Source organism: Ostrea edulis, chromosome 9 (assembly GCF_947568905.1).
Source record: "Ostrea edulis chromosome 9, xbOstEdul1.1, whole genome shotgun sequence".
Classification (NCBI taxonomy): domain Eukaryota; kingdom Metazoa; phylum Mollusca; class Bivalvia; order Ostreida; family Ostreidae; genus Ostrea; species Ostrea edulis.
The window spans coordinates 19,785,409-19,811,002 of record NC_079172.1 but is presented as its reverse complement, the minus strand read 5'-3'; the positions used below and the strand labels follow the sequence as shown (position 1 = coordinate 19,811,002).

Here is a 25,594-nt window from a genome sequence, read left to right as displayed (position 1 = left end):
CGTGTTAGAGAAGGAACTAAGTCATATTGGATTCCCAAACTTCATAAAAACCCTTATAAACAAAGATAGGTTGCTGGATCCAGTAAATGTTCTATCAAGCCCCTATTTTTCCTCTTCACAAAAATATTAAGAACTGTGATGGCGAAACGTCAAACGTATTGTGCCATGACATATGCCAGAAGTGACATATTACATGTATGTTATGGCGTTGTCCGTGCGTCTGGCTGGCTGGCTGTCCGTCCAAGGTCATGTTTTCCCGACTTTTTTCTGTAGCGGATGCATGTGCGGCTTTGACATTTGGTCACAATTTCTCCCTCAAGAAGCATAAGAGTGAGTTTGCATTCCAGCTGGATTAGTGTATCTTGACCTACTTTAGGACTATAAGTAAGTCAAACAGTTTTCCGGACTTGTTTAGTTATGAATACAGATATTGTCCTGAAATTTAGTCGCAAGCTTCCTCTCTGAGGAATACATATTATGTATAAGTTCAGTTAGCATTTCAACTGAATTCGTGCACCATGATCAATTTTAGGGGTAGAAGTAAGTCCTGCCATAGAAATACATAATCAGTTCATATTTCATCTTAATTGGTGCACCATGTCCTACTTTAAGGCTAAAAGTAGGTCAAATAGTTTCCTGGACTTTTCTCATCATAGATACAGATTTTGCACTGACATTTTGTCACAATTTCCCTCTCAGAAAAATGAATAATCAATTCACATGTCAGATTGACTTACTTTAGGCTTTTCTAATCAGAATGTGTGTGGTATCAATTAAGAGTGCATAATATGCCATTGGCATTGGGTCAAATGCTGTCTGATGTGTTCCATACCAATTGTTTGGTCGTTATTTACAAACTTACTTTGATTATGGATTATTCAGTTTACCTGATCACGATATAGGGCTCACGATGGGTGTGATCGGTCAACAGAGAAGATCACTTTCCTAGGCACCTGATCCCATGATATAGCCAGGTGTCCGTGTTTGTCCATTTTTTAATTTTGTATTCCTTATAGGACATATGAGATTGATCACTGTTCGTTATCTTCACTGTGTCATATATTTTTAGTAGTACGTGTACCTAAATTACATTGTGGCGACATTTCATTGAAGGCTTCCTGTAATATATACCAAAGTATCACTGCGAAATTGGACAAATTGTTTATGTCTACTTTCCATGTCTTTTGTTGTGCAATACATTGTACTTAATGGACACCTGTGACCCAGACAAGATATTCTAGACGTTCTAATTTTAGATCGATGTTTGTCAGAGTCGATTAGATGTTGTTATACGTGTTAGCCTCAATACTGCATGTTCTAGAAGAATTGTCGATAGATTCGTTATAATAACTGTAAATAAACACTCTACAGAAGTTTGAAATCTTTGACTACGGTTTACTCCGTTTACCTGATCAGGATATAGGGCTCACGGCGGGTGTGACCGGTTGACAGGGGATGCTTACTCCTCCTAGGCACCTGATCCCACCTCTGGTGTGTCCAAGGGTCCGTATTTACCCAACTATCTATTTTGTATTGCTAATAGAACTTATGAGATTGATCACTGTTCGTTATCTTTACCTTTCACCTACAGGAGTATAACGGCTGATTTGTAACAGCTTAATATTTTCAGCTCGGCGGTAAACAAACATCGGACATTTTTGTGAACTCTGATTAGACCTACTCTAAGTTAGTTTTTTTTCTTTCGTTGATACATTTTCTGTAAATAATTGTAAATAAATTGTTCGTTGAATTGTTTGTAGTTAATTGTTGCTTGTCTCTATTTATTATGACTCATTGTATCCTTGAAATTGAAAATCGTATACATCATCAGTTCATCACATCATTCTTTGAAAAGACGACTTGTTCAAGGTACAAATTAACTAGAATATTACATCTTGTTGCGGGTATAAGGTATTACATTCTAATATGAATTGGTCTTTCAAAATTGAGTTTTCGTTGCACAACCTTAAACTAATAAGCCAATTGTGTGACAATAATTTGATTAGGCATTTCATTATCAGATCATCATAAACATACAGTACTTCCTCATCTGATCATATCTCTATATGACTGAAAAATTTTCGAATAAGACTCATACAACATACAAACAAACAAAACTTTGAATTTCCTGATGATTAAAGGAATGGTGGAAGCTGATGCCTTACGAAGGACATGGCATACTTATCCGGGAACGTGTTTTTAAAACACTTTATCACTGCCTTTGGGATCACGTGATCGGAAATAGTTTCGGTTGACTAGTTTCGTAAAATAGCTCTGAAACAATATACAGATAAAGCATGTAGTACATAATCTATAGAAAAACAAATTTTTGTTAAAGAGTGGCGCCACCTTTTTGCATTTTAGACGTACATGTACATTGTATATATCTAGTAAAATCTTTTGCTGCAATAAAATTAAATCAATGTGAGCATTAACATTAATTTAGCAATATAATACCATACCGCTTTGTCCCAGTTTAGAACAAGAATAGATAATTATTAAGGTTTTGGCTTTATTTCTGCAGGAAACACAAAACACATGATGTCTTTTCCATTGTCGTCACGGACCTCCGCTTTAACCAACAGACTTATCTACAACACATAAAAAATGTTATAATACATTTCAAAACCACATGTTTTGTAGCGAGCATAGCAAGCTCTATAGATTGGGACAGAGGCAATTTGAGTTACATATACATCGAAAGATATGTTGACGTTACAAAAACTTCCATAATCCTAATTTCGCCTGTCGTGTCCTTTTTTTTTTTTTTTTTATCTCGCAAAGTCACGTCTTGTTGAACTAACGTGCATTGCATTTTATTCTATCCAAGTCTTATGGCACTCTGCACAATATAGTGCGCCATATTGATTGCAAAAATGAATTGAGAAGATTGTTTTGTGCAACAGACCAAAATTCTTGTTTTACTGCATCTGAAAATAACAATCGCTCACAACATCAACTCCTTGGTACGCCTGGTAATGCGAAATAATCGCATGATTCCAAAACACCCCCTCATATTTCATACTTGTTCAAGAATTTTAAACTCATATTGAGACGTCACGGCACCAGTTTAGGTGAAGTACCACAGATTTAGACTTTGGGACCGTAGCTGTGAGGGTTATGTAACGTACGAACGATACGTGGATTCTGTTTCCAAGGGGGTGCTCGAAAGACCTGCGATTATCACTTCTAAATCTCGAACGTTTGGAGAAGGAGCGATCACTACTTATATTACGTCCTAGGTTTGACGCAGCTTTGACTCGAAAGCACGACCATCCTCTAATCACTGAGCTTACACGGTCTTACCATACTCATTCAATGGCCTGTGATTTTAAAAGGTCATATCCGAATGAAACGAGCTCACTTCTAATATCGGAGGCTTGGCAAAGAACTAGTCAATATCAATGTTAAACGCCTTAGGTTTGACTTGAGATTGAGACCTCTTGGTTACATGCAATACTGCATGAAAGGTTATAAGAATATGATGAATTCCATATTGATTTGATGGTTGTATTGTCTGTCTCGCCCCATATTTCTTATGTGCATGGACATTCCCACGTGATTGTAATTGATTAAAGAAGCCTTACGTGAGGATAGGATTTCAAAACATCCACCGTAATTGTAAAAGTACTCTGTTGTCCTGCTTTGATGGGACATTTTGTCTGATTAACACAGGTGTTTTTCTCCGCCGGAAATGGAATTGGGACGCCACCTATGATTCCCGTCACAAAAGTTGTTGGAGCTGAGGCGTTGACAGCTGTAGAATGAATATAAGATAAATTAAGAAAATATATTCAATGAAAAGCATTATACATTATATTTCCGATTCCTTTTACGATGTGTGTCAAATATATCTGATTATATCCATCTGCAAATCGATTTTTATACTGGATTGCTCATGATAATTATTAAGAATTGCGTCATACATAATATAAGTATCCAGAGGTTTTGTAGTCTAACTGTTTTAGAATTATATAGGGTATATTATCAGTTACATGGTCTGTAGTTGACTTCATATTGGAAATGACTGACCAAGTATAAACCATACTAGGTCAACTACAAACAATGATTTTAAAGAATATCTTATAAACAAATTATGATATGCAACATGGAAATAATTTCGACCAGGGTTAAGGTTGATCGCTACACCTAATTGTTATTTTAAAAAAGGGCTCGTTAAAGGTCCATAATTAAATAAAAGTTTACTTTGAACAGAATGAAGCAAGCTCTCAATACGCATTTTCCGAGATATCAGCTCTTCTGTGATGGAGGTGCGTTTAGTATTTTGTTGAATGCTTGGGTGATATTGTTTGACCTTGAATTGGGACTTAAATTATTGGTTGTAAGTCGATATGTTTCTCAGAATGAATGAATTAGTTTGATGTTTCATTGGTCATTTTGCGATTTATGAGTTTGAAATGTTTTGTTGAAGTGATTATTTGCACAATCAGTGACTATTTCCCCTGTAAACGGAAAGGTAACGATAACGAATAGAGATCAATCTCACAACAATCTCAATTAAGAGTTGTAGAAACACGGACCCCTCGGTTTTTGCGGTCTAATCCTAAGGACCGCGCCATTTAGTCACCTCTTACGACAAACAAAGGGTACTGATGACCTATTCTATCCCGGATCCTAACGGGCAGAAATATATTTGGTATTGTGAATTCAAAATATAATTAGTTTTATATAATTATCTTACCTATATAGCAACAAATTTATGCAGATATTTGTGTTATCGATCCGATGTGAACCCAGTCCCTTCAAAAATAATCCAGTACCTTTTATACTTTTCAGTTTTTACATTAATTAATGGACAAAGAAAAGGATTGGTAGAATTATTAACAATGCTGAGAGTTAACACTTTATTCTTAAGCCTTGTTTTTAAGTTTCTACTAGTAATCATTTTGTGTTAGTTTCTCCCTGTTTGTATATAGCATGACCAGCGATCAATAGGGATAGGGATTCCGAATACAGTTATACACATAATGTAGTAATGATGACAATAACTGTCAAGTCCAGGTTACAAATGTCAGACAGGGATGACTTTCTAATCTGTGATGTTTAACTAAGAACATAATCCAGCAGGACTGGAAAATCCACTCCGGTATAAACGTCTCCTAAAGCTGATAAAGAAACAAGTAAATCATGAAATCTTTAATTCTATGAATCATTTGATGGAGACCTTTTTTCCATCCACTTTTCATACATGGCCTATGAAGGACAATGTTCATTGGAATTCATTCAAAATTATCATACTTAGTACGTGTAGTACAATATATACCTTCTACACCCAGTATTTCAATATATATACGTACATATTAAGTATGAAACAATGTTATGAATATCGAGTCTTCGTGACTTAACTTTTGCATCTGACCTTTGACCTTAATGTACTTTGTAACAAATATGATGCGCATGACTTTGAATTTAAAGCTCCCTTCCAGAAATGCTCACATTTGAAAAATAGCTTCAGTAATTGAATAACACCTACAATTCCTAAATTCATGTAATCTCCGTTTTTGCGGAAATGTTGGCATTTACTAATCCGAAACTGCACCTTTGCTACTTCGAGGTTTTCATGACAATACTTGTTTTATAAGGGAACTAATCGGATTCATCTGTTTTGTCATTTGACTGAGGAAGAGTATCTCCCTTGAGTAAGAATCATCTCTGCGAAACCTCCATCAATATTACCCGATCGAATCTTCTTTGTTAAACAGCATCATGACGTACATGATATTACATGTAAATGTATGTAAAGATAAAGTGAAATAAGATAGGAGAGTATGTTATTCAGTTAAAAATCCATTAACCACCTTACATTTCTCTTTTGTTAGCTTATTACTCGTACATAAGTAATCATACTCCTTTTATTATCATTATACTTTGAATGATATATTATCCTTTTACTTCATATCTATATTGTAATTTCTTATGTACGATGTACATCATTATACGAACTTTACCTTGTACCTTAAAGGAGAAGGCTTATATAGGCGTTGCCTGCAGCCTCATCCTTATTATGTTATTCATAATAAAACACTGTTTAAATATAAACAACCATGACACATTTGGATGAATACTTACAGGATATGTAGGTCGCATTTAACGTTTCGTTGGTCTCCGAGTAAAAAATGCAAGGTTCTACGGTGCAGCCAGATACATTTAAGGACAAGACCTTTCCGGAAACGGAACCTGAAAAGTAGAGTAGAGGGTTTATGTGGAAAGTATGATGGAGTTAAAACGAGGAGTTTACACATAATTAGTCGGCTTCACAATGGGAAGAAGGTGAAGGTGACCTTTTAATGCCATGTCATTTTTCTGAAGAAGAAAAAACGTGTCCATAAAAAGCTTTTCCCTGGACATCAACATTATCATTTATATAGTCTCGAATAAGAATACCTTCAGACGTTTTCCGCTACCTGAGAACGGCTTACGTTATTCTTATAAAATAAACGTCGTCATTGCCTGGGGCATGTAAACAATGACCGCGTCTGTTGGTAGTTCGGGCTCTCGCTTCGCAAATGGGAGGGCCAGAGTAATTTCTTGATCCCTGAGAAACCTAAGACGTTTAACGTAGGTAAGGGACTGTTCTTTTGCTATTAAAGCGACGGACATAAGAAGTGAAAACCATGGGTGTGCGGATATTACCCTTAAACAGAAGCGCGACTATGAACTCTTACTGCTACGACCTTGAGCGTCGTACAAAGGTCAATGTTTAGGCACTTTTCCTGGTTACGTCTCTGAGAGAAGAATTATCGAATAAGGATTTCAAACGACCATTGGACAATACAAATGCTGGACGAAAGCATGATATAGCTATGTGGAATCAGTTATAACTTTCTAGATAAATTCGAAAAGTATCAGCTTTTCAAAAAAAGAAGATATGCAAGGAAAACAAAATATATGGAGTGAATAATAAAATCGCTTGGGCGATGACGAAAGAAAACAGAAGTAAATTGTGGAAGATTAGTATGTAATTAATTTTACATAAAAGAATTATTTTTTGACTGCAGATTACCCCATTTACCTATTCAAGATATAGGGCTCACGGTGGGTGTGACCAGTCAACAGGGGATGTATAGTCCCCCTAGACCCCTAATCCCGTCACTAGTATATGCAGGATGCCGTGTGTGTCCTCTTAATCTTACATTCTTTATGAGATTTTTGAGATTGGCCACTGTTATTTATCTTCACTTGTTCATTTTACATGTTAGAAGGTAATACTAATTTTGATCCCGCTTGCAATTTTAATACCTAGCAATTATGAATTTCACTAAGGCACCAAAAAAATAAACCGCGTTCACATAAGTATCTTTTTTGGACCACGTGATGTTCACCCATTAGGTCACGTGATGTTCACCCATTAGGTATTTTAACATTCTGTGCAAGTCTAGTCTTTGGTTAAACGATGATTTGTTTTATGTTGACATGTATAAATGTAGGTTTTTATGTTGACATGTATAAATGTATAAGTTGGGTGGATCCAATATGCTATTGGATTTGTGGCCTGCAGTTTTTACATTACCCACCTTTTTTGTGGACAGGCAGGTTGTGTTGTTTAGATAACAGATTAGTTGATTCTCATATAATTTTATGTGATGTTTGTTGGGGGTCATGTTTTTGGCCCCCATATATCTTTATGTTAGATTTTGCTGGGGGTCAGATTGCATAATACTTATCCAAAGACGTTTACCAATGTTTTCTAGTCTTTTCTGACCCCCATTATTTTGTCAAGTTTCATTTTCGTCATTTTATTAATAAATGACATTTTTTCAATTCAACACTGTGTTACTGGTTCTGCCTGTCATGCCAAAAAACAAGCCTAGTCTACTTGGCAAGGTTAAGCTGAGGCTAAGGAACATAAATAAGTTATTATTTAATACGAAGTGAAATAATAACTTTTATGTGACATGTCCATGTATTTTTCATGTACTTATATGTTCCTATTTTTACATAGTTCTGTTGACATTATACTACACTGTTCAGGGTCTGGGTTTACCCAAGCTGCTGTTTGGATGTTTTAAACCAATCAGTGTGGAACCTTTCTACCATGTGATCATTGTTCTTTGTTCTACTAGAAGGAGAAGCCACGCAAAATTTTGCTACGAAAATTATTGTTACCCACCATCCAACCCCAGTACTACCTCCTTTGTAATTGTTTTCTGCCTGTATTGTTCCATTACCCACCTGCCGGCCTGTAGTTTTTACATTACCCACCTTTTTTGTGGACAGGCAGGTTGTGTTGTTTAGATAACAGATTAGTTGATTCTCATATAATTTTATGTGATGTTTGTTGGGGGTCATGTTTTTGGCCCCCACATATCTTTATGTTAGATTTTGCTGGGGGTCAGATTGCATAATACTTATCCAAAGACGTTTACCAATGTTTTCTAGTCTTTTCTGACCCCCATTATTTTGTCAAGTTTCATTTTCGTCATTTTATTAATAAATGACATTTTTTCAATTCAACACTGTGTTACTGGTTCTGCCTGTCATGCCAAAAAACAAGCCTAGTCTACTTGGCAAGGTTAAGCTGAGGCTAAGGAACATAAATAAGTTATTATTTAATACGAAGTGAAATAATAACTTTTATGTGACATGTCCATGTATTTTTCATGTACTTATATGTTCCTATTTTTACATAGTTCTGTTGACATTATACTACACTGTTCAGGGTCTGGGTTTACCCAAGCTGCTGTTTGGATGTTTTAAACCAATCAGTGTGGAACCTTTCTACCATGTGATCATTGTTCTTTGTTCTACTAGAAGGAGAAGCCACGCAAAATTTTGCTACGAAAATTATTGTTACCCACCATCCAACCCCAGTACTACCTCCTTTGTAATTGTTTTCTGCCTGTATTGTTCCATTACCCACCTGCCGGCCTGTAGTTTTTACATTACCCACCTTTTTTGTGGACAGGCAGGTTGTGTTGTTTAGATAACAGATTAGTTGATTCTCATATAATTTTATGTGATGTTTGTTGGGGGTCATGTTTTTGGCCCCCACATATCTTTATGTTAGATTTTGCTGGGGGTCAGATTGCATAATACTTATCCAAAGACGTTTACCAATGTTTTCTAGTCTTTTCTGACCCCCATTATTTTGTCAAGTTTCATTTTCGTCATTTTATTAATAAATGACATTTTTTCAATTCAACACTGTGTTACTGGTTCTGCCTGTCATGCCAAAAAACAAGCCTAGTCTACTTGGCAAGGTTAAGCTGAGGCTAACGGAACATAAAGGTTTTTATGTTGACATGTATGAATGTAGGTTTTTATGTTGACATGTATGAATGTAAGTTTTTATGTTGACATGTTTAAATGTAAGTTTTCATGTTGACGTGTATGAATGTAGGTTTTTATGTCAGATATCGAATGGTCTGGGGCTGTTCTTGGAAGTTTGCGCCTTATAACTTTCAAGTTAAAACATTTTACCGAAATTAGGTGGTACACTACCTGACAATGTCCAAGAAATCAGGCCATTGTTTACAATGCAGCAGTTTTTCTGTTTGTCATTCATATAGTACATTATGTTTTTGATTATTGCGTTTGACGAGAAGCTAAAAACGACATGTATTCATAATTTTACCCTTAAATTGTTGCACTGAAAAAAAAATTATCATTATAAACACATTCGCAATGCGGAGTTTCCAATTTTGAAATTAAGAACGCATGTCTTTCGTCAACTATTCGGCATGACGGAATAAAATTGCATTCGTAAAATCTACATCTAATTTTCAATACGGAGAGAGATCATTTATGTTGCACAAGGAACATTTAATTTGGAGGTCCAAGTGTCTTCTTAAAAATTAGATTTTATTTACTCTATATGATAAGATAAATATAGCATAACTAGTGCACACGGTTATTCAAAAATTGTTTTTAATTTCATTTAGATTAAAGATATCGTTCATTCGTGTGCGCAACAATTCAAACACGCATTCCTCTATGCAATATTATCTAATTGTAATTTCCCGCGCTTGTGCGGTTTTTCATCTAGTGCTTTGTTAATTGTACTACGAGGGCGAGTCAATAAGTAACCACCCTAACTTATTTCCGGTTGAGATCCACCTCTTCTTTTTCAATATAATTGCCCTCTAGTGTGATGCACTTAGACCAACAGTGTTCAAGTGCCATCAGCCCAGAACTGAAAAAGTCAGGGTCCTTTCCATTGACCCACTCCTCATCTACCGTTACGACTTCTTCGTCAGACCGGAAATGACGTCCATGGATATCCTTTTTCAAGTTTGTATATAGAAAGAAGTCGCTAGGAGCTAGGTCAGGCGAATAGGCAGGATTTGGTATTAATTCATACCCGTTTCGCTCTACAGTATCCATTGCAGCTTTGCAAGTGTGGACTCTCTGTTGCAGCAAAACACCTTTAGAGAGTTTACCTCGGCCTTTTTCACGGATGGCGATTCTCAGCTGGTCTAGCAAGTTTGCATAGTACACTCCAGTTATTGTACTTCACTTGGATAAAACATCCAACATAATAACGTGGTTTTTTTTTATTCCCAAAATACTGTGACCATCACTTTACCAACAGATGGTTGCGTCTTGAACATCTTTGGCCTCGGGGACCCAGGCCCTATCCACTGACTGAGCTTTATTCTCTGACTCATAATAATGAACCCAAATCTCAACTACAGTCACCAGACGCAAAAGAAAATCATCTTTTGACCTAAAACGCTTCAACAAGGTGCTGCATACTGATGCTCTGGTTGTCAATTACTCATCAGTAAGGGATTTGGGGACCCAACGGTCTGCTAGCTTGCGCATGCCTAAACAGATCATGTAAGATTGTTGAAACGCTACCATGTAAAATGCTAATCCGAGATTCCTCTGACTCTTAACCCCGCTTTTATATTGTGACATGTGCGGGGGAGAGTCAGAGCGGACTCCATATTGAAAAGTGGCCTGTTTTTAACTTGGGTTTTATAATAATTATTGTCATCCAAAGCGTTCCTTTCAATACATACCTTGTTCTTAACTAACATATATCTGACATCCACTAAAAATTGATTTTCTTGTGATTTTTGTTTGTTTTATGACCCTTTGATAATTTTTATTGAGACGTTCACAAATTTATAAATGTATGCACTGAATGTTCTGGGTTGTACAGTAACTGTGAGCGTTCCTTACTGTACCGTCGCCTCCCACAACACGTTGCATTCATAACCTCATATCTTCAAGACCTGTGATTCTCACTACATCACCATCTATTATTACGTCTTAAATCTGATGTGGCCTTTGTACAAACGTGGCTCGAAATTGCCACCCCCAGTCACGAAACAAACACTCCATAACCACTGAGCTACCGCGACAGGTGTAATTTTTCCTGGAAAGCTGGGTCAAATTACAGTAAGATGAAAACAAAGGTTTGCAATAAAGATTATTTTGGCATAGGAGAAAATAATGTACACAGTTATGAATCGTTACGTAAATATATGACCTTTTTGATAAGAAATGGTGTTGGTTAAACGCGATTACGACAATTATTGTGACAAGATAAGGACTAGTGGAATTACATTAATTTAGTTTACACAATGATGAAATCAATGTAAAATTCTGACGATGACAGGAGGTTAAGTGATGGCGTTTGGTATGGTTGTCCCAAAATGTCACAAGAAGTTAAAATAGACAGAATCGCACAGGGGTGTTTCTCGTTCCCTGGTGTTCAAATGGCACAGATTATTTTCTTATACTTATACATGTACGAGGGTTGTCCCAAAATTCCGTGGACAACCGGCGTTTCTCAATTATCTAACGTCACTTAGAAATTAAACTTTTACAACATGAAGAGCAAACAGTTTTCAATTTAAAAAATGTAAAAAGTTTCAATATCAATTGACATTGAATAGGAATAATTCAGGTTTTTCATTAGAGAGAAGCATAAAGCGGTGCCGTTTAAAAAAAATAGCGATTTGAAATAATTAAAACGAGATTACAATCGCTGAGAAAATATTGTTTATTATATTTCTGATAGTATATTTTTATAGAAGAATTTTGCTTAGATATCAATTCATATAGCTGGAAAATTTTATCAGTATGACGTAATATTTAAATGAATTATGATATATCGTGCGACAGTTAGGGGGTGCAAATATCCAGCGAAATGGCGACGTCAGCGTCAAACGCGGCGCACCGAGAAGTAATAAAATTTTGCACTGAACTCGGCTTGACTCCAATGGAGACTTACAAGAAGTTAAAATAGACAGAATCGCACAGGGGTGTTTCTCGTTCCCTGGTGTTCAAGTGGCACAGATTATTTTCTGAAGTGTATGAGGACAGTGCACGTGCGTCAGGAAAGAGAGGCCGACCGAAGGAAATGGACGAGTTACTGGGTGACACTATTCGGGAAGACAGACTTCGGATTGCACAAGATATTGAAGAAATTTTGGGAATCAACAAATCGTTTACTCACCGCATTCTATCGGATAACTTAGGAATACATACTGTATCTGCACGTTGGGTATCTCGGCTTTTAAAAATGAAGAAAATCAAAGAGGGGGTTCATGTTTGAAGGATTTTCCCAAACACGCAAGCATTGCAAGAAAATTTTGACCTCGCAGGTTGCGCCGCCGAGAACATCCTTATTGTAAAATATTTGATTTTCTCAAAGAGTTCAATAAAGTACAAAGTTGAAATTTTGGGTATTGGTCAACAATGGTGTAATTGAAAACATTTAGCAGTTTTTATGAAATTAAATCGATACTTTAAAAGTTATAAGCCCAGTCCACAGAATTTGGGACAACTTTCGTACATGTATATGAGTGTATCATTGGTATGGATGAATTGATGAGGAATATTTATTATATTATTTTCTTCAAGCATTTCTGCACGATAAGATTGTTAAAAAAACACACAGATTTGAGAATATGAATATATATATATATATATATATATATATATATATATATATATATATATATATATATATATATATATATACATACATACATACATACATACATACATACATACATACATACATGCATACATATATATATATATATATATATATATATATATATATATATATAAAAGCACTAAAGTTCCAACAACACCCGATACCTCAAAGTGTCGGATCCACAACATGGATACAAGGTCAAATACAAAAAATTATACAAAGCACTAAAATGACCAACGACACGAACAACGAGATTGTCAATATATATATATAAAAACTCGGATTACGTCATAATGCATTTCTTCATAGCTAATAAAACATGTTGTGTGGTTTCAGTTTCTCCTCCCCACAAATTACAATTGTCCGTAATTTCAAATTTAATTTCTTTTTAAAAAAGAATTTACAAGAAGAATCCTGTGAAATATTTATTATTGCAACTGTTCAGAATATGAATCAGATGGAGTCTTAATACAATCTTGTGTCCATTCATTTTCCTACGTTCGTAACAGGGTTCCCAAAATTCAATGGTAGGTTACCAACTGTTGCAGTTGCTTTGGATTTTTACTGCTGTTGAAATGGATGCAAATATGCATATCGTCCCTCTACTTCATCTTATCAGAATGACAGTTGGAAAGATAACTGTCATCAAATCCAAATGCATGAAGGCAGGCGCAAAAACTGAAATCCACTTAGTCAGTATTACAACCTGTGTGTCTATGCACTTTTGATTCAAAATAAAATTATTTTCAAAATAAAAAAAATAATTATGGAGAACACCCTTTGTTGACTGAGGATCTCTGTATTAGCAATAGGTTAGACATATTTAGACAACACTAATGACCCTGTTATACTGCTTAACACAGACATAAGGGGTATACCACAGGAAAATTGTAAAATTATCATTGTCAGATTAAAAAGAAACTACACTGACCAATGAAATGAGGATTATACGACAATTATTCAAAGCAGCAAACTTTTGATACAGTAAAATTAATTATTCATGTAATTTTGTTGAAATACTAAAATTTCTTATTAGAAACTATCGTAATCCAAATATCATATTTACCGACATATGATAAACTATCACAGTCTTTTCCATGGTTCAAAGTTTTTATTAGAATTGACTATTGTAACAGTGTTTAAATCTACATAGTAAATACCCAAGCTTTACAATTACGATATAGGTAAATATCCATCATTTACTATTAATAGTATGAAGGTAACGGTTTTACATCACTCCAAAAATATTGTTCTCGTGTGTTTAGAAAAACTGAAAGTGAGATCCAATGATTTATTTACAATACTATTGCTGTTAATTACCATAGATATGTTTCGCTACAGATTGTTACTTATAATTACCTATTTTTATCCTTGAGCACTTTAGTTGTCAATTTTTGACATTTTGAAGTCCCCATGCAAATCACCCCGATTAAATACACTCCATAGCTCTTTTGACCTTGTTACAACTTGATTTTCATATGAATTCAGATATATATACAAAGAAATGCATACCAAGCAAAAAGAAACATGTGTATTCCAAATCGAAGGGTATATAAAATTCGGACTCTAATGTTTGCAATTAATTGTTTTCTAAATATATTTTCACACTTTAGTTCCAAGGGATAGGGTATTTAGACGTTGTTCTTGATATGTAAATACAAAATGCGTTTTGATGAGAAAAAATCAATCTGGTTTGTTCGTAATTTTGAATGAGGGCAGATGATGTTCAGGGGATCGTATATTATTTCTCTCTCTCTGATCAAACGATTTGCAGACATTTAATTTAGTATTGTCATCGCAGTATCAGATCCCAGATCTATTCTTTACACACCAGAGGTGGGATCAATAAACATTCCCTGTCGACCGGTCACACCCGCCGTGAAGCCCTATATCTCGATCAGGTAAACGGAGTAATCCGTAGTCAAAATCATTGTGTAAAGAACGGCCTAACAACTGGTATGAAACACGTCAGACAGCATTTGAGCCTAAGACAGATTGTATGTCAAAGTAGATCGTTGAAGAATTTGCAAACTGCTGACTTTACAGTATCACTGCATGATTGTTTCTGTCTAGGCAATACCACGCTGGGGGCTGTGGACTTCACATAAAGTTATTGTAAATACTTTTTGCATGTAAACGCATGCGCTCCAGAATAAATAGATACTTTGATAGAACACGTATAATCAAAAGAGTTAAAATTACGGTATAGCGCACAGCGTGTGATTTCTAACATATACATGTGCATTTTACTTCGGTAGCAGTGGAAAATTCTAGTGGTTGTAAATTTTCTTTATTAGGAATTCTACATGTGCAATTCATCACCAAATATTTACATTTCTAATGTTTTGCCTTTGATGATTTTACAAATTGTAATGATAGCCATTTCCCCAGTTGCGTTGCAGTTGTGAACAATGCGCGTATGAATATTGATAAATATAGTACGTCTACGTTAATGACTGGCAATTCCGACAGATATAAAACATTTCTTATATGTACAAGTTACTTTTAATAAAAGTAACTTGTAAATATAAGAAATAAACTTTATTTTTGAAATACGTGAGGATATGGATTGCAAAGTTTCACGCAAGCACACTTTTCAGGAAGCGGCAATGTGCTTCCTGAAGTACGCATGCGTGAATGTCTTAGTTCATACCCTCTTAATTAGATTTAAAAAAGCAGAAATAAAAACATGTACAAGAAAATATGAATGTTTATTATTTTCTGCTAATTGTGTCCCTGTTGATAAAGGTGAATTTAATTAATCGCCTACTACTTCTTGGAGGACGATGTACTTCATCACATTTATTGATTGAATTTTACGTCACCAGCGGTAGAGGAAGTACCACAAACTTAGACCTATGCATAGCGCTCAAGGCTGTAACCGTGAGGATTCTTTATCGTACCATCGCCTGCCGCAACACGAGACCTCCGTTTTAAGGTCATATCTGAAAGGCCCGTGATTCTCACTTCTAAATGCCGAGCGTTTGGCGAAGGAGCAAGCATTACCTATTTTAACGTCTTAGGCTTGACGCGACCATGGCACGAGCGGGGCTCACGACATCCCGGTTACGAAGCGAATGCTCTATCACTAGGCTACCGCGATCGGTACGTTCTTAAGAACACAGGCAGTACTAAATGACATTAGATCGGAAAATCCAGAAATTGACTGCTATCAATAAGCACTTTGTCACTCGCTTAGGGCGTGATATGCTGCAGAAAATATTTCTACAAAAAGGGTTTGTAAAGTACAAATCCATAGCAAATGTGTCATTCCTTATTCGTGTCTGCAAATGATAAAGCAACCTGCTCAAGAAAGCTAAGAAAATAAGTGTTACACTTAGAGAGATCTCGAGATGTTAAAGAGATCTCGAGATGGGAAGTTTGACAGTATAGACCCCTTTCACTTAAGAAATAAAAAACATCGAATCTTTGAGAAAAGGTCTAAGCAATCCTTTAGACTTAGGACCCTTACTGTCTGCCACTAAGACACTAGAATATAGGACGGCGACTCTCAAGTCAGAATTAATTATTAACGTAACTGTGAAGCTGGAGAAAGGAAGGAGGGGCTGCTAGGAGAAATCTACATGTACAGGAAGACAGGTGTCTGCAGAATATAGTACATATTAGTACACTGTACCTATATTTGACCATAACAGGAAATAACTGCTCCTAGGCACCTGATCCCACCTCTGGTGTGTCCAGGGGTCCGTGTTTGCCCAACTATCTATTTTGTATTGCCTATAGGAGTTATGAGATTGATCACTGTTCGTTATCTTCACCTTTATAGGAGTTATGAGATTGATCACTGTTCGTTATCTTCACCTTTATAGTAGTTATGAGATTGATCACTGTTCGTTATCTTCACCTTTATAGGAGTTATGAGATTGATCACTGTTCGTTATCTTCACCTTTATAGGAGTTATGAGATTGATCACTGTTCGTTATCTTCACCTTTATAGGAGTTATGAGATTGATCACTGTTCGTTATCTTCACCTTTATAGGAGTTATGAGATTGATCACTGTTCGTTATCTTCACCTTTATATAGGAGTTATGAGATTGATCACTGTTCGTTATCTTCACCTTTATATAGGAGTTATGAGATTGATCACTGTTCGTTATCTTCACCTTTATATAGGAGTTATGAGATTGATCACTGTTCGTGATCTTCACCTCTATAAGAGTTATGAGATTGATCACTGTTCGTTATCTTCACCTCTATAGGACCTGTAAATGACATAACATACCTGGATGAAAATATATCGAGTAATTTGGTGTTGAAAATAGCTGACGGATTTTCTAAATAAAGTAGTTTGACAAGTTAGATATAATTTGGTAAATGTTTGGTGCTTTATCCTTGGTGTATTTTCCTCATCCTCCAAAAAGACAGCACGTCCTGCGCGCCACAACTACCCCGTACTCGTCATTTCAAAACGTAGATTCAATTGAATGTTTCGTATTTTAGACAATTTACCGAGAATCGTCAGGAAGTTTGACATTCATATGAAATATTGTCATCAGGTTGTAATGTATATAGTTCTTATAGCGTACTACAAATAATATTGATTTCTATAATTTAATTAAATATAACTGAATGATAATTATAGTTTTTCTTATTTACCAAAGGTATACACCTGTGCATGGCGTGATAATAGTTTACGCTTCTGGCATGCATTCACATTTAAATAGAAAATCAGGCGACGACAATGCAGATGAAGAACAGTGGTTTTGAAATATCATACATATATCATAGGTATTTTCCCAAATGATTGTGATACAGATTTGTTATTGGCATAATCTAAATTGTTTGATGCCATTATTTTATTTAGCATGTACGTGATATCTAAAACACTAATTCGTCAATATAATTACTTTAACAAATAGGAAATTATATTTTGGACGTAGTAGCAATTCTACTAGACGTTCAATGTTTCTTTAAAATTGTGACAGTTAAATGTACCTTGCTGATGGTTAACAGCGCATACATTTATTAACATGCAAAATATTTATAGTAAATTTTGAGGCCTGAAATATCCTATCATTTCAATTACAAACAAACTTTGCGGACGATGGAGAGGCTGAAATCGACAACTTCTCATATTTATGTATCAACATTCCATTATCACCTGCATAGGGTGTTTATATCTCTCAACTTTATTCGATACGCAAGAGCTTGTTCTGCATATGATCAGTTATTGAATCGAGGCAGGCTACTGACAAACAAGTTGATGTTACAGGGGTTTCAACATTTTTGTTTAAAGTCAGCATTTCGCAAATTTCATGGTCGTTATATCGATCTAGTTTGTCAATACAACCTATCATTGGGTCAAATGCTGTCTGACGTGTTTCATACCGATTGGTAGACCGTTCTTGTCACACTGATTTAGACTACGGATAACTCCGTTTACCTGATCAAGATATAGGGCTCATGACGAGTATGACCGGTCGACAGGGGATGCTTACGCCTCCTAGGCACCTGATCCCACCTCAGGTGTGTCTAGGGGTCCGTGTTTACCCAACTCTCTATTTTTGCTTGTAGGAGTTATGAGATTGATCACTGTTCGTTATATCCACCGTTCATGTAGGTAAGACTTAAAACTCTAATAGTCCTTTTATATCGCTAGAAAATACACCTGCAGTATGCATTCTATACAGATATCGCTTAGAAATGCAATAGACGCTATGGAGTGTTTGCTTCGAACTATAATGGGTGTTTTTTTTTATGTAGTTACCACCTACTAGTGTAATAGGCGTTTTTATGCAAATAGCATCTAGAAGTACAATGGGCGTTTGATTTAGATACCGCATAGACATGTATTAGCCTTTAATGTAGATAGCGCCTAAAACTGTAGTAGGCGTTTAATGTAGATACCACCTAGAGGTGTTTAGTGGAGCCACCGGCGCCTAAAGTTGTAGTAGGCGTTTTATGTAGATACCACCTAGAGGTGTTTAGTGGAGCCACCGCCGCCTAAAGTTGTAGTAGGCGTTTTATGTAGATACCACCTAGAGGTGTTTAGTGGAGCCACCGCCGCCTAAAGTTGTAGTAGGCGTTTTATGTAGATACCACCTAGAGGTGTAATATGTGTTTATTGGAGTCACCGCCTAGAACTGTAGCTTGATAATAATATAATGACCATGATAAATTCTTTTATCTAGACAAATAGCTCTACCTAGAATGCAATAGGCGTGTTTATGAAACTACCACTATACAAATGCAATACAGATGTATGTTTTTATATATAGCTACCATTTAAAGCTGCAGAACGCATTGTTGAACAATATTGTAAGGATGATTAGCTTTGTACTGATATGTTCCAACCGCCGTGATGGTCTAGAGGTAGGGCTTTCGCCCCGCATGCGGAAGGTCGAGGTTCGAATCCCGGTCGCGACAGCACAGGCACTTGTTTCTGTAATTGACTTATGACCTCTGTATACTAATAACAACACAAGGTAACTAGCTTCAAATGACACCCCTGAGAATGTCGGCCTTTTGAGCTTCCAGGGAATATGCTATGTAAATGTATTTACTACCGTTGTATTGTACAATCATTTAACTTAAAAACCATGTATGACATGACTGCATTCATTGCCTCTTATCGCCGAAAACTGCAACAAAACATGGATTTTCCGTTTTATACCACGAAGTGCTATGTACTGATACCGCACAGAATGAAAATTGTATATTGGTTGTGTTGAAAAATAAAGTCTCATTGTTTTATTATCAAAATAAATTGATACGATGTTTATTACCAAAAAATCTGGAACATATTGCTTTGTTAACAAAATAAAAATTTTGAATTGAAGACGCTGTACGCTATTTTTAGTTACTCAAAAAAACCAAAGCTGTTCGTACGTTTCGGGATTTTACATGTCATCAGAAGATAGAAGCTAAGACCTCCCGAGTGAAGATTTAAAAATATTTTCGTGTCGGAATCATTTCTGATGAAGATAATAATGAAATTATGACTTACTGTAAATACAACTTCGTTAACTAGTATGAGAAATATTTCTGCCAGTTGCATGTTTCATGCAGATCTATGGAAAGTCAGAGAAAATACAGATAAAAGATTATTTGGAAGTATGCAAAATAGAGCAAGGAAAGTTTTTTTAGTGATGTGTTATTGACTTTGTGATATGTATTGATGTGGCAAGTACCTGTTGTTACATTGAAGTTTTATGAAACCCACCATAAGTACCAAGAACGCTGCAGGCACATATCAATGTTTTTCGGAGGCGACTGGCCAACCCTTAAAATTAACTGTTATTTTTCATGCATGCAAATGAAGATATATTGCGAGTATGGCCCTCCACTATTTTTCATAGTACTATGTAGTAGTGAATGAGAAGATATTAATGCATGTAAGCTTGAAAGTTATGAATTGAAGCTCTGGAGCGAACACTATAACACCCCCCCCCACCCCCCATGCACACACTAATTAAGGTTCCAAAGGTCTTTATCATGACTATCATATTTTTATCATTGTCTGTCAGGAAATTTAAACAAGCCATGTGCAACTTACGACTTCTCCGACGAACCCCCTCCCCGCATCCCTAATATTACGGATCTGTCCCGATATGGAAAAATTCACAGGCATCTGAAGTATGGACACCCCCCCCCCTTTCTGATTTTTTGGGGCGGCGATTATTTATCCGAAATGTGTGGATTCCCCGTCTATTCCATCCTAATTTCGATTTATGTAATCGTAAACTTGCTTTTTTGTAAACCTTAAATACCTTATACTGTTTATAATAAGTATATTCTATATTATACCAGTCCAGTAGAAGGCCAATCTCTAAAGCTTGTGAAAAGCGTGAAACAACTACATTGTACATCAATCGAAATTGGGTTGAGAGAGACAAGGAATCCACACATTTTGGAGGCATTGTCACCGCAAAAAAAAAAAAAAAAAAAAAAAAATCAGAAGGGGGGATTATAGTTATCAGGTGTCTGTGGAAAAAAATATGGGGGGATGGAGTCCCCTTTATTTTTTTTGTAGCATTTCACCCCTAATGTTAGTAACTAAATTATATAAAATAAGATCAATTGTGTTTAATGGTCACCATTAAAATCATCCTTTTGCCTGTTATTTTTTATTCATCTCTGATGCTCTATCTTTCTATAAATAACTCTAAAGAATTCCAAACGTAATTTTAGAAGAGCGTGCTAGCCAGTCAAAATCGCCCACGTATTCTGTGCGGTATCAGTACATAGCACTTCGTGGTATAAAACGGAAAATCCATTTTTTGTGCAGTTTTCGGCGATAAGAGGCAATGAATGCAGTCATGTCATACATGGTTTTTAAGTTGAATGATTGTACAATACAACGGTAGTAAATACATTAGCATCGCATAATCCCTGGAGGCTCAAAAGGCCGACACTCTCAGGGGGTGCCATTCTGTGTCATTTGAAGCTAGGTACCTTGTGTTGGTATTAGTATACAGAGGTCATAAGTCATTTACAGAAACAAGTGCCTGTGCGCGATAGACCTAAGTCGTTAAAACAGGTAGTGACATCGCCAAACGCTCGGCATTAGGTGTGAATGTCACGGGTCCTCGGACATGACCTTAAAAACGAATGTACCGTGTCACAGTAGGTGTGGCACGCTAAAGAACCATCACTGCTCAATGGCCGTAAGCGCCGAGCATAGGCCTAAATTGGAAGCCCTTCACCGGTCTTGGTGACGTCTCCATATGCGTGGAAAAAAATTCTCGAGAGAGACGTTAAACAAGATACAATCAATTACTAGTATGTTCCATGAAGATGACAACTATGTTGGTCAATTACCAATGTCTATCATGCATGTTATGATGCACGTGTATATACGTATGCAGTTAATTCCAACATAATATTAAATCAATGTGATCTAAACCTATCAATTACTAGTATTTGTCTTCATGCAAATAAAGACTTTTGCATTATTGATGAGAAAGGTTTTAATCTACGATAGTCCTGAACTTTTGTGTTTGATATTTACAGTTCATTGCGCCAGAAATCAAATAGATCCCCCCAGAGTATCAGTTGTTTTATTTTGCGCATCTCGACAGTGTGGATCTAAGATAACTGTGAGAAAGGGTTATCTAATGAATTCGTTTTAATTCACGAGTCAATAGGCGCAATTTTCTTGAACTCCGCATTGGTATGCATTGTAGTATTTCTTGTAAAGGTCGTATCAATCATTTTGTAAAATCATTTTATTCATTTCCAGGTTAATGCATTCACCATTTCAATTTTTGCTGTTCCACTCCAACAAATTTTTTTTCAATAAAAGCGATAGCGAATACACGTCCCATAGGACTCTTACGAAGGAAATTGAAAGTATGATGACCAACTATGTGTCACGATTTACGACAATTTACACAATATAGCTCATTTCTTGCTAGTCTGGGAATGCATCGGCACAAAATTATACAATATTGTCTTCTTTTTTAGAACGTGGGTAGAAAGTTCTGCTAATGGAACAATGGTTTGTGAAAACGCAGTAATACTGTCTCTGTTTAGAATGGGATATACAAATTAGCAATACTCTATCGAGGTGTATTGGAAAACAACGAAAACATAATTGTGGAAGAATATAGTAATCCGTTTTTACCCCTTCTGAAAATATTAACAGTTCTGAAAGAGAAACTTTAGACAAAATGTGCCACAAAATATACTAGAAGGATTCAAATAGGATTCTCAAGCATCCCAAAGAACCTTTAGTAAACTTCAAATCACAAAATATTTATTCTAAAATCAACAACATTAAAATGGTACTTCTTTTCAACACTTTACATCACTACTCATCATGATGATGAATTAAAGACTGGGCTCTTTGGTATCGTAAACAGCTGTCACTTCAATAAAATTGGAACTTGGAAATATTCATAACCTGCGATAAGTCATCCAAAAATTATTGTGTTAAACATCACTCTGATTCTAAGTCCAAGTACTTTGGAATTAATATCAAAAAGATGCTGGCGTTCTTCATTGACAATATATACGTAGTCTTTGGTCATCAAGTCTTCCGACAGTCTGTTGGAATTCCATGGGCACAAATTGTGCCGCTTTATTAACTGAACTGTTTTTTGTATTCTTATGAATTTATTTAAAAGCTTTAACGTAAAAAGATAAAATTGCTATGACTTACAACTCGACATTTAGATACATCGGCGACATTTTATCATTTTATTTATTAACAACTTTCACTTGCATTCATACATATACATGTATGTCGATGAGATATCCCCAGTGAGCCCAAGATAAAAGACATCACGGGGTCGTTCACATCTGCCTCGCATTTTGATATTTTATTGAATATAAACGTTAAAGACAAACTAACAGCTCAACTTTTAGACTTTAATTTCGCTATCGTCAACTTGCAATATTTATCTTGCAATTTCCATTCTCGCCTTCATATGGTATATATGTCTCTCCACTGATTCATGATTATGATAATTTTTTGATATTGAAACAAGCTACTGACAAATAAGTTGATATCTAAAGTACACATTGGGACATTCTTTGGTTATAATGATTCAGTTTAAAACTAAAACTTGTCATTCGTTCGAATGCTGTTTGACATGTTTCATACTTATTGTTAGACCGTTCTTTACATACTGAATTTGATGACGGATTACATTTACTTGATCTAGATATTGGGTTCACAGCGGATGTGACGTTTTAGACAGGCGATGCTTATCTCTACTAGGCACCGGGTCCCGCCTTTGGTGTGTCCAGGGGTCCGTGTCTGTCCTACTCTCAATGTTGTATTCTCTGTAGGATTTATGAGATTAATCATTGTTCGTTATCTTCACTTTTTCATACAAAATTTACTTTATTTGCGTTTAAAATCTAAGCATCCGAAAGAAGGTACACAGTAACTGTTTTGAGGAACATCGTGTATAAGTCAGTAATAGTGATACATGAATATAACGAATCGTTTGCATGAAGTTCACACCGATGTGCTCTTTCAATTATTTTTCTAAAATGTCTGATTATATACTTGTAGAGGAAGGAGTAAGTCACCTAATCAATGATATTTCATTTTTCTTACATCTCCGACATAAGAGATTTCTGGAGATGAAATTGATCAATACATTTCAGTGTGTGGTGTGCGTGCGTGCGCGTGTGTGAGAGAGTCAGCTAACAGGGAATAATTAAGTGTTTAGTTTGAAAAAAAAACCATTTAAGACTTGAAACTTACCACAGTCTTTGAAAACAATGGCACTCACTTCTTTTGCAGCATACAGAATCACAAAAATGATGGTGAATTTCCCAAGCATTTTGATCAGTAGAGATCAGAGATCAGTTTAAGTACATGTACTGGTAAAGATTAAATGTTATCGCTCACTGTAGTGCGTCACTACGGAAACGTTTTTCGGCCATTGTTTGTAATAAACTAATGAACTGTATATTATCAATAAGATGGCCAGTTATATAAGCCCCCCCCCCCTCCCCCCAATTTTTCTTCAGAACTAGGAAAACATTTATATAGCTCATAATAACTAACTGCTGTTGATTAAAACTTCAACATGAATTGCTTCATTAGTTTATTACAAACAATGGCCGAAAAACAAAGAATTAAGTTTCTCTGTCATCCACGAAATCTTGCATAAAGAGAGGTGAAGATAACGAATAGTGATTAATCATCGTCATTTTGAGAATTTCCCTCTCATGACGTAACCAGCTATAGGTGAAGTACCCCAAATTTAGACCTATTCTTGACGCTCAGGGTCGTATCAGTGGGGAAACATTAATGTGTCTACGCCTGTCGCAACGTAAAGGTCCAATCCGAAAGACCCATAATTCTCACTTCTAAATGTCGAGCATTTGGCGAAGGACCAATCACTATCTTTATTCGAAGTGTTAGGTTTGAAAGTATATAAAAAAGAAAAAAGTGTTTAATATGAACATATGTGAAATCTGACTTCACGTTAACATTAAACTTAAATTCACAGAAACGTGTTGTCTTGTCCGTTTATCGACTATTAAAAGAAATGAACTAAAGTGTACGCATGAGCCGGTGTCGTAACAAAAGCACTGCTACAAATGTACGTGTGTGTTGTTCGTGTATCCCTTCTGATTTCTAATGTACCTACATGTGCCTGTTGTTCGTGTATCCTTTCTGATTTCTAATGTACCTACACGTGTGTGTTGTTCGTGTATCCTTTCTGATTTCTAATGTACCTACACGTGCCTGTTGTTCGTGTATCCTTTCTGATTTCTAATGTACCTACACGTGTGTGTTGTTCGTGTATCCTTTCTGATTTCAAATATACCTGCACGTGTGTGTTGTTCGTGTATCCTTTCTGATTTCTAATGTACCTACAAGTGTCTGTTGTTTGTGTATCCTTTCTGATTTCTAATGTACCTACACGCGTGTATATTGTTCATTTATCCTTTCTGATTTCTAATGTACCTACACGTGTGTGTTGTTGTAGAGGCAAATTTCGAAGCATTTTCAAAATAATATCAAGAAGAATATAAATTTGATTATGAGTTTACATTTAATGATAAGTAATTACCGTTAATTGCTATTTTTATGCACCTTAAGGGCAATACTACAAACATTCATTCATAGAATTAATCGCAAACATTGGCCGAAAAATGTTTCCATACGCCACTATTATTAACCTTAAACATGAAAAGAAATGACAAATAAAAATGTGTACTTTTCTGCAAAGGTTACCAAACGACTGA

General features: G+C 35.8%; 1 protein-coding gene across 1 annotated transcript; it reads right to left on the bottom strand.

The window, feature by feature from the left end:
• Positions 1-2,492: 2,492 nt before the first annotated feature.
• LOC125659684 (NPC intracellular cholesterol transporter 2-like) lies at positions 2,493-24,281 on the bottom strand. Its single transcript, XM_048891427.2, has 4 exons — positions 24,099-24,281; positions 6,091-6,198; positions 3,588-3,757; positions 2,493-2,591 (listed from the first exon to the last, which is right to left on the bottom strand). The coding sequence occupies exons 1-4, from the start codon at positions 24,175-24,177 to the stop codon at positions 2,499-2,501; spliced, it is 450 nt and encodes a 149-aa protein (XP_048747384.1). The 5' UTR covers positions 24,178-24,281; the 3' UTR covers positions 2,493-2,498.
• Between the last annotated feature and the right edge of the window lie 1,313 nt (positions 24,282-25,594).

Coding starts and splice junctions, on each gene's coding strand:
- LOC125659684 (XM_048891427.2), bottom strand. CDS start 24,177: ATGCTTGGGAAATTCACCATCATTTTTGTGATTCTGTATGCTGCAAAA. Junction 6,199..24,098: donor CATTGTTTTCAAAGACTGTG/GTAAGTTTCAAG, acceptor TCTACTTTTCAG/GTTCCGTTTCCGGAAAGGTC. Junction 2,592..3,587: donor TTTTGAAATCCTATCCTCAC/GTAAGGCTTCTT, acceptor TATGTGTTGTAG/ATAAGTCTGTTGGTTAAAGC.